At 34.0% G+C, this 10,607-nt stretch overlaps 1 protein-coding gene across 4 annotated transcripts; it reads left to right on the forward strand.

Moving 5' to 3' along the window:
* The first annotated feature begins 5,148 nt into the window (after window positions 1–5,148).
* On the forward strand, window positions 5,149–9,530 carry LOC7459989 (uncharacterized). 4 transcript variants are annotated; one of them, XM_024610322.2, is made up of 6 exons: window positions 5,149–5,182; window positions 5,567–5,661; window positions 7,202–8,005; window positions 8,367–8,552; window positions 8,720–8,845; window positions 8,997–9,530. In XM_024610322.2, exons 2-6 carry the CDS (start codon window positions 5,620–5,622, stop codon window positions 9,096–9,098), a joined length of 1,260 nt encoding a protein of 419 aa, XP_024466090.1. In that variant the 5' UTR covers window positions 5,149–5,182; window positions 5,567–5,619; the 3' UTR covers window positions 9,099–9,530. The 4 variants fall into 4 exon arrangements, with proteins under 4 accessions (XP_024466090.1, XP_024466089.1, XP_024466091.1 ...); XM_024610323.2 differs by lacking the exon at window positions 5,149–5,182 and adding an exon at window positions 5,231–5,333; XM_024610321.2 differs by lacking the exon at window positions 5,149–5,182 and having other exon boundaries at window positions 5,228–5,661.
* Window positions 9,531–10,607: the final 1,077 nt, after the last annotated feature.

A 10,607-nucleotide genomic window follows, 5' to 3' on the forward strand; every position in this document is an offset into this window, starting at 1 on the left:
CTAAAAGAAGGTTGTGCAAAGTGTTAAATTAATTTAGATTAATATAAAAACAATATAAAAAAATTTGAAAATTTCATTAATTTGTTTATTCTAAAATGCTTGAATTAATTTAAATATAAAAAATTATATACAGATTAAATTGAAAATATTATTTTACTTTTAATAAATAAAATAATATTAAATATATTATTTAATACAAATAAACCTAGTAGATAGACGATCTATTGATGGGTACTTATGTAGGTGGTCTGCCTTTTATACTCACTTGGGAATCAAACGTACGAAAGTGGAGTATACAGAGCTTTGTTCTGCTTGACTTTGTTGAACTCTAATTAAGCTGTCAAGTGTCAACTCCAACATGTGTTGGTCTTAACCCTTAAGCATCTTGTATCACTTCCAGATATTGTGCTCGTTTAAATCATTTAAAAGAAAAGGTATAAAGAAAATATACATAATGATCAGGACAGAGGGTTCCGCAGTGCTAGGTATTGACATGGATACTGATACATCAGTAATTTTATTTTTTTGGCACTTTATAAAAAATGAATTATTAGCCTGGTACATGTTTAGAAGGTCAAAAGATATGGTGATAATTCATTGAAAAATAAATTGGGCTTGTGTTCATTCTCGATATTTTTAAGCTGAATAGAATGTCAGATCCAAATGATATGGATTTAGCTTATTTATAGACTCAACACCTTTGGATATAGCTACAAATCGAGCCCAAATGAACATGTTGCCAGACCTAGATGTGAGTCTGGAAATGTGTCAAACCCAACGCCCGATTCCAAATGCACAGGGGTTTGACAATGAGCTTGAGCACAAGCATTGGGTTCTCACTCAACGCCTTTTGGGCTCAAACAGCATACCCGAGCCTAAATATAGAGCCCACACCAAACACCTTTTTGACTCATGTGTGGAGCCTGAGTCTAGGCACAAGGTGTGTGCCAAGAGCCTTATGGGCTTTGGCGCCATGTATAATCCCTAACATCAATCCAACGCTCAACACCCCATATAGGTTCAGGCAATACGCTTGAGCCCAAGTGCTAAGCATATGCCTAATATATCTTGGACTCAATGCGCGTCCTAACCCCATTTGGGTTTGACTTTGTAACTTGAGTCTGACCACTTTTATCTTTCATTAATAAACATGTAAGAAATATTTGTCTCTCGTTAATATTTATGTCAGAGATATTCTCTCGTCAATACATGTGTAAGAGGTATTTATTTCTCATTAATACTATCAAGGCAAAATAACTTTTAAATCCCTCCACTCAAGCAACAAGATAAGATACATGAGCTATAAATATCTCTTGAACTATGCAGGTAAAGGGTCACAATCTTTCTTCTCAACAAAAACATTTTTTTTTAATTTCAAAGAACAAACACTTTTATTCTTAAGAATAAACGCTCATTCCCTCATTTATTGTAGTCATTTGCTAAAAAAGTTCACTGACTTTATCATCTAAGAGATTTCAAATCCCACCAAAAAGGATTGCTTTGCATATTACATGTTTTTTACAACAAGCTACAAGTTTTATAAATAATAAATAATAGACTACCTTGTTAGAACATGTAATTAATCCATAATTCTACCTCTAAAATATATATTTTAAAACATTTTAGATTTTAAAACATCATCGGATATAATAAAAATGTTTGCTAACGACAAATGAACCATCGGCTTAATTAACACGCATGTCCTCTCTCTTTTTAAGAGTTCTTATCTTTAACTCTTTTTTAAAAAAGAAAAAAAAACTGGAAGTTTGTTAACATAACATTGTACTAGTTAACAAGGTTTTGATAAAATTTTCAAGAATTATTTAGAGATAGTTTGGAAACGCGGGCCAATTCGTGTTTTTAAAAATTTCAAAAAAAGTTTTTTGCTAAAAATTAATTTTTTTAATATTTTGGATCGTTTTGATACATTGATCTCAAAAATAATTTTTAAAAAATAATAAAACATCATTTTGATGCATTTCGGAATGAAAAACACTTTGAAAAGCAATCACATTCCCAAACAGACAATGTTATTAAACACATATTAACAAATTAATTTTGAAAATTTTTTATTTAACTTCCTTTTGTTTTACATGAATTTAAAATTAAATAGTATAAAAATTATATCAATATGACCTAGTTGATTTAGCCGATTTAAAAACAACCTAGCTGACGATAAAAAAACACTTTAAGGATGAAGTTATGAGGAAAAAAAAAGAGATGAAATTTATAGGGGGGAAAAAGACTTTCTGACGCAACTTTTTATTCAATTTAAAATTAAATTATGTAAAAATTATTCTGACTAAGTTAACTACATTAAGTTTCCCAAACCTTTTAGTAAAGTTGGGTAATATTTATTTTAATTATCACATATCTAAATTTAAAAAAAAAAAAAACCCTTGAAGCATTGTTCGGGCAAACTCGCTAGTTGCTGTCTAATATCATACTGTAACAAGTCCAACTATATAACAGCATCAACAAGTGGAGCACTGTTTCCCTATAATAGAATGACAGCACACATGGGGGCAATAATTGTATGAACATGTCTTGTCTTTCATGTTTTTTTTTTTTTAAAAAAAGGAAATTGATAAGCCAAAAAAGCATGATGCCATGATGTGAAAGTTTTATGCAGGTAAAGAAACCTCAGGAAATGGAGGTCTCTTTCCAGATTTTTAGAATCCCTACTAATGGTTTCAAACTGTGACACATCCAATCCCGTTGAAAGTCCCTGCGAACCTATCCATCTAAAGTCGGAACCAACTACTAAAAAATGCAACAAAAAAAGAAAGATTTGAAGAGATCATATATGAGATTATCTGGTTTCTAGCCTGCTTTTTTTTTCCTTTCATGAATGAACAAGTATTATTTTTCAAGAAACAACTTAGCAGGATAGAATCCTGCTTCCAAACAGGAATCTATACAAAAGAATAACCTGTCAAACAAAGTTTGACAGATTTTCGGCGAAATTAGAGCTAGCAGCAGCTTCTTGCAAGATATTAGACTTGTACAGCCTATTTGATCTCTCTGTTGGGCATAAAATATGTAGCTAGTCTTGCTAGATAGTAATTTGGTTTCTGGGAATTTGATTCCCGCAGCTTAATCTCAAGAACGGTTCAGAATATGAACTCTCCTGGCATCTTTTGACTGGTGTTTTTTTTTCCTCTCGTATTGTGGCCATAAAGCAGTAACGGGTGTACAAAAATAGATGACCACCTCTCTTAATCATCGCATTCAATTCATAATTCAAGTTGATAGCTGTGTTTCAAGCGAATTTATCCCCCTGTTTGCGCAGAACAGAGCATCTCGAATAATTTCAAAGCATTTTGACCTGTACTGTGAGTTGCAAATAATTGATAATGAAACTGTTATCTGTCGGTTGATTCAACCGCATCCAAATCCATTAAGAAAATACCTTCAAATTTGCTAGGGAAAATGATGCGGCTCTCTTTACCTGTGTTTGAAATCATACAGACGGACAGATGATTTCAAACTTGCATAATATTGGATATTTTGCTAATTTCTTCTTTATGTAAGTCGATATGGAAAATATTTGCTTTGTTTTTTTCATTTTCTTTCTCTTTTCTCTTTAAAAAAATATTGAAAACTTATTCAACAAGTACTAGTAATGTAGCTACTAGCTAGGGTTTTTTTTTAAATGAAAGGGGCAATTTACTAACACACGTTTGATTTTACATAAACATGCGATGTATAAAAAAATCAATTTAAAATATATATAATAATTTATATCAAGAGAAATTAATTGAAAAATATTTTTTAAATATAATTATTTTCTTCTAGTTTTTATATTTTGAAAATTATTTTATAATAACTTCAATATCAATCTCCATCTTTTCCGCATAAAAAGGATGGTTTTTAAAGATTTTTCTTTTTTTAAAAAAAAACTTATCAATGAAACATTCCCAAAATTTTTATTTAGTCTACATTAATTACTTGATATTAAAAAAAAAAAAACTAAACTAAACGAGGAAGTTAATTCTATGTTCACCTCCTCTCAAATTACTAATCAAGAAAACAATGCTTTGTTTTTTTTTTTTAAGAAAAATATATTTTTTTTAATTTTATTTTTTAACATTGAATTTACTAGGATTTAACTTCATAATTTGTTTTCTATTGAATTATTTTAATATCATGACATTAGTCGCTAGTTTGGTAAGTTGACCCGAGTTTTCTTTTTTTTTTTCTTTTTAAATTTAATCCTTCAACATTTGGATTTAGTGCATGAGGATTAAAATTGAGATTCATAATTTGTTTCGGTTTACTTTTTATAGGTTTATCCTTGTCTCATTATCCGGGTTGTGAGTTTGACGAGTTGATCTAGATTTAACTCAAGTAGGTTTTTTTTTGTCTAGTTTTTTAATTATTATTCTTTTAATTTTATCATTTAATATTGAATTGTTTGAAAATCGGACTTTATAATTTGTTTCAATTTGCTATTTTACAGGATTTGAATATTAACCTGAATTGATTTTTTTTCTTGCTTTTTTCTGTAATTGATATTTTTTCACTTTCATCATTCAATATTAGATTAATTAAGAATTAAACTTAATAATTTATTTTGATTTATTTTATATGGGGTTATCATAATCTCATAACCTAAATAGCAAATTTAACAAGTTAAGTCAGTTTGATCCAATATGCTATTATCTTAATATTATATAAAAAAATAAAAAATATATATTTTTACTGATCATTCAAGTTTTTTTTTTAACCTAGTAAATCTATAAAATCAACAACATAGGTTTTAAATGTTTTCCTATTAGAAAACGTGTCAACACCGTGTCAACACCACTCGACATTTTTCTTTTATGTTTAGAAGAATAATTATCAATGATCTAATATGACTACACTTACAGGAATCTCAGCTGAATTGAAGAGGAGGATCGATAAGAAGCATCCTAGGCTAGGAGGACGAAATGGACATGAAAAGCAAAGATACGATAAGAAAAACTTGGTCAACCCAAATTAATGCTTGACCGTATCAAGATACGTACAATGAGTCTGACCCCTCCCCATCCGAGTGGCGCGCAGCCATGTCACCGGAATGCCACGTCACTAGAACTGCCACGTTTCACCACTCATAGGGTATATATAACCTCGGCAAGGCAAAAGAAGTGAAGAACTTGAGGTCCTCCTTTTGTGGCGGGCTGACACAAAGACAAAGGTGAGTGTACGGACAAATCACGTAAACCTCCTTTAAATTGTCGAATTGTGGGTGACTAACTTCTAGGACAGCCCACAACCTCCTTGTTCTTAGCTAATCGGAAAAGAAAAAAAAACTTTGAACAATCCTCTCCCTGTTTCTCAACATAGAAGTACTATTACTTCACCCTCTCTATCTCTCCCCTTACCTTTGTTAATTTTTTCTTCTTTTTTTGGGTTTTAATGGAGTATTGGGTTACGTTAATTTTAGCCATACAACATTTGAAAATTACCATATATCATCATCACCATCGTCATCTAAAAAGAGTTCTTCTTTAATTTAATGTTATCACTAGGTGCTATTTTGAGGGTGTGTGAAAGGAGTTAATTAAGGCTTGATTCTCAGGTTTGATTTTGAGGAATACGTAAAGCTTACCTCAATCAAGAAATACAGATACAATGTTGGAGGACATGGCTCATCCATCGGAGCAGCTTCTTATTGTGAGTCTCCTTCTTTCTTTCTTTTCTTGTTCTGTTTACTGTTTAATGCATGCATGCATTGAACAGTACATGTTAGTTCAATTTGTGTGAACACCAGTTGCAGATCATTTCTTTTAGTTTTTGTGCAATGTTTTCGAGCACGGTTTCATGTTTTCTGGTTTCTCTTCGCGGCTGGTTAAATGTTTACAAGTACTTAATTAATTATGTTCTTAATCAAGTTGGATCTTTCATACAAGGCCTCTTAATTTCTAGATAAAGATCAGAAGGGAGGTAGCTCCAAAATCTCGCTTGCAAAATGGAGTGAGATTTTGCAGCAAAGAAGTAGATGCAATTAGTCTTCTTAATGATTGATTATGAGTTGGAAATGCATTAACTACCACGAGAAAGAGATTACAGAAATAGCAGCAAGTTAGAGCTGCTAGCTCCTTTCGATTTCCATGATCATAATACTTGCTTCAATGATACATATGCTTCCGGCCTCCGGCCACAGTTAATACGTACGATGCGAACATGCGATCTAATTAACTAATAATTGCCACTATCTTAAACGGCACCATCAGCCAAAGTAGATATCAAAATCGTTACTTTTCTGACCATAATATTTTCAACTAATTTGATCTTTAGAGAATATATATGAGTACGTACAAGGAATATCTAATCTATGATTCTTTTCTTGTCAGTAAGGATTGATGTAAGGTCCAAATTAATGACAGAACCTCACATGGAAAGCATATTGGGTCTTCCTATCCTAGCTAAATGCCTTTCAATTCAGAATGTTTGCCTGAACTCGTTGCTAGATAACGAGAGTGAAAGGAACAAGCCATGGACACCCATCTTGCTAATGCTATGAAGTATTTTTGCTAATCTCGGGTGCCCTAGTTCCCGCATCTCACATGGTGGCACACAAACACATCTTTTTCAACTTTATAATAATCAGATATCTACTATATGATATATTCTTTTATTCTTGATCAAATATGGAAACTAGATTGGTACTTGGTAGCCGCACTTGTATGAGCTAGACTAGGTGCTTGCCCTTGGCAACCCACCCGGCCCGGCTCCTGCTCCATTTTGGTCAAGGATACATTATAGAGTAAGGACAGAGAATTGGAACCCCATGCCCGATGTCTAATTACCCCCACTACTTTGCAGGGAGAGTATCATTCGTTACCTTGTATTTCTAGCACACTTGACAAAGTGAATTATTATGGACTCTCATTCTATCCTTGATGATTAACATGCATAAATTCAGCTTGATTAGGGAATTTTAGCCTTTTTAAGTTGCATGTCTTTATCATATCATGGCCTGAGGGAATAGATCACAATCACATTGGACCAAGATTAAGAATTAGATCCGAACCATGTTGCAAACGATGAAGAATCATTGTTGGCGGATGCCTAAAGGAAAGGTCAATCTGAATCGTAGTTGGAAAACATCAAACTTCAAGCTTGGTTTGCGTGTATGTGCTGTAGCTTAGTACATGTGATCATGACTTGTATTAATTAATGATCTTAACATTGTTGCTTTACTATTTTACAGGACGATGTTTCAAGCCCAATCAGTGGCCAAATTTTGGAATTCTGTGACCCTGAGTTCTTCCAAGAAACCCTGCAAAACTCAGAAGTCACTTCTAGCTCGTACTGCTGCTATGAGAACTCTTCCTACACTAACAATCTTCCATCGCCACCAGATATAGACAAGTCCAATTGCTGCCAAGATAACAATGGCAATCATAACAGCACGACCCCTACAACCACAACGGCTAGCACCATCACTACTAGTACCACTACAACTACAGCTGCCAATACTAACAACATAAATAACAACGACACTAGTAATCTGTCCATAATATCTGACTCCCAAGATGAGCTTGTCAGTGCACTCTCTGCTTCCATAGACTTTTCTCCATCTACTTTTGCTTTCCCTATATTTATCTCTACCCAAAATGACCATTTTGATTTCTCTTCGGTGCAACCCCAACTCACATTAACAGATTTTGTATCTGCTGATGGTCTGTCACAGTACACTGCTGACCCTGCTGTCCCAATCATGGGGCATCCATTACCATCAGTTTTTGAAGAAGATTGGTTGTCCTCGGTTCCTTCTTATGTACCTTTGAACCCATCATCACCTACCTGTTCATTTCTTGGTCCAGCCATGAGTACTTACATGCTTGCTGGGACCATGAATACCGCATTATCTGCTGACTGTTCTGGGATTTTCGATGGTGGTATTCTTACGGGTTCTGAATGGCAACCACTAGAATTGGATTATCGGGGTGAAAACGGTGGGATTTACTGTCCTGATTCCCTCCAGCATGTTTTTAACCCTGGTGATCTGCAGGTACTAGCAATACATCAAATACATGCAGAATTATATTATTATCATTATTATTTGTTAAGTAGCAATTTGAAAAACCTTTACTATTCTATAGAAAGCAAATTCCAAGTGAGAAGTGAGATTTTTTTATCATGATGAACCCAAAGAGTACTCTTGAATATCGAATTAGCTCCCTCCCTATCTTTCGTAAACGGAGTTTCGAAGCCGAACACTACTAATTTTTCAACAACTAAATTACCTGCTTCGATGGTTGTAGCATTTCTTAGGCACAAATAGCAGAGCATGTACACTTTAAATATGGTTCTTCTGGAAGGAACTCATGTTGTGTTTATTCTCTCTTCTCTTTATAATTTGTCTTTGGAAGGCACTTGGCAATAAAACTCCAAAACTGGTGGGTGGGCCTGTGAGTTCTGCTCCTTTAACATCAGAGATTTCAAGCTTGGAAGATTCAACTTTCAAGGTGGGCAAACTTTCAGTTGAGCAAAGGAAGGAGAAAATCCATAGGTACATGAAGAAAAGAAATGAGAGGAATTTCAGCAAGAAAATTAAGGTGCTCTCTTCTCCCAAAAACAGAACACTATATATGAGATATTATGATCAAAAGTGATAGTAGATATCTCAGATCACTCATGTGCATATCTGTCTGCAGGCAATGCCTTAGAGTATGAAACATGTGTTTTTTTATATTTGTCACTGATGATTTGAGCAAATACGCAGTATGCCTGCCGCAAAACACTGGCAGACAGCCGGCCTCGAGTCAGAGGAAGGTTTGCAAAGAATGATGATTTTGTTGACATCCACAGGACTGTTTGTGGCCATCATGAAGATGATGAAGATGAAGGAGTAAGATTCTTGATTTTATTTTATTTTATTTTCATCTCCAACGTAAAACATTTTGTTAGCATTCAACAAATGTTTCCTTTTGGTAAACGTCTGTGCCTATTTAATCCTCTCTTTGCTTGCTTCCCTTTTCTGTTTTTTTTTTTTCCTGCAGCCAGCAATGAAAGAAGAAGATGTGACTGATTCTGATATTTTTGCCCACACCAGTGGTGTGAACACCTTCAAATGCAACTACTCTATCCAGTCCTGGATTTAAGTACTAGCTTACCCCTCTCTACAATTTTGAAGGATCCTGTTTCAGCCAGGATGTTAATTAACTCTCCAAGTTAAATTTATAATAAAAGAAATCAAATGAATGGGTGGTCCATTTATATGAATTCAGTGAGGATCATGTAGACAGCTGAATAACAAGGTAGTTTTTGTAGATATATCTATCCTTCCTTTTCTTTTTTTAACCACCATCTCCGAGATCCAGCAAATCTGTTGAATGCTGTGGCATCTCATTGTGAGTAGTAGCTTGACAAGTTTGTCAATAAAGTTGTTTTTGTTTATTACACGTTCTTGCGTCCAAGAAATTTGGAGTGCTTATTGCAGTAAGGATGGCTTGCTTTCATCCTCTGCTATAACATGTACATCTGTCAGAATTAATGGCTACTGGACTACCGGCTACATATTTTGCAGAGACTAATTCTTTGTGTTCTATCCTCAAGTCAACTTGAATGTTAATCAAAACGACGTCCTTAAAGATTCACTCTAAGCGAGGAATGGTGGAAAATAAATTTTCTTGGTTGTTCATCCACAAATACTTCAGCCTCTGTACATTAAAGAGTATTTGTATTTCGCTAGGCTCATTAACAATCTGTCCTGATTTGCAAGCCCAGTAGTTTTTGAGCTATGACTAAAATACAGCCCGGCCTTTGCGTTTAACAAAAATGGTGACCAGTCTTTGTTGGTGCTTCCCATGGGAAAAAATCCTCACGGGGAATTGTAAGAGAAGAAGAAGAAGAAGAAAACGTTCGTTCAGTCAAAGTGGCTTGAAACAATGTCAAAATTTTGGTGGTTAAGTTACCTAACATCCTCGCAGTCTATAGTCATTAATTTCTGCTATTAGTTATTTCGGTTCATAGCTAGTTTTTCTTTTTTAAAATGGTTTTTATATCATAAAAAAATATTAAATTAATATTTTTTAGATATTTTTTAATGATTTAATATGTTGATCTTAAAAATAAAAGAATTATCTTAATTTTTTTTTTCAATTAAAAAATCCCCTCAATACCGCCGCCCAATACTGCTGATGATTTCTAAACGAAACGCTCCGTTTATATTTAAACTTCAAATTCTTAAATTGTGGAAACATATCACTTGGTGTCTTGGTCCTACCATATGCTCAGCAAATACAAACAACAAGAAAATAATGAACAGAACAGAACAGTTAGTTAAATGTCACTAGCTCCTTCCCAGTCATACTGATGTTTTGACAAAAATTAAGGTCATAGTCACATGTACACATCTTCGACGAGCATGGACGCGCAGATTCTCGACTAGACCTTTGACAAAAATGATCGGACCTACAAAAGGTTAGGTGCCCGTTGGCCATGGGAGTGTGGACTTTTTTTTCCGGCAAAAACAACAAAAAGGGCTTTGTTTTTCTAGAGGTAGTTGCTCAGACGGTTCCTAAAGTATGCCAATGGAGGACCGGTTTTTCCTCTGGATCGGAATTTTGAGCTGCGGTTTAGAAAAAAATTGTAGAAAGTTCAACTAATCA

This window comes from Populus trichocarpa, chromosome 10 (genome assembly GCF_000002775.5).
Source record: "Populus trichocarpa isolate Nisqually-1 chromosome 10, P.trichocarpa_v4.1, whole genome shotgun sequence".
Taxonomy (NCBI): Eukaryota; Viridiplantae; Streptophyta; class Magnoliopsida; order Malpighiales; family Salicaceae; genus Populus; species Populus trichocarpa.

Excerpts from the sequence above, each read along its gene's own strand:
- LOC7459989 (XM_024610320.2), top strand. The coding sequence starts at position 7,023 with ATGTTGCAAACGATGAAGAATCATTGTTGGCGGATGCCTAAAGGAAAG. Across the intron at positions 7,122-7,201 it reads ACTTCAAGCTTGGTTTGCGT|GACGATGTTTCAAGCCCAAT; the intron begins GTATGTGCTGTA and ends ACTATTTTACAG. Across the intron at positions 8,006-8,366 it reads TTAACCCTGGTGATCTGCAG|GCACTTGGCAATAAAACTCC; the intron begins GTACTAGCAATA and ends TGTCTTTGGAAG.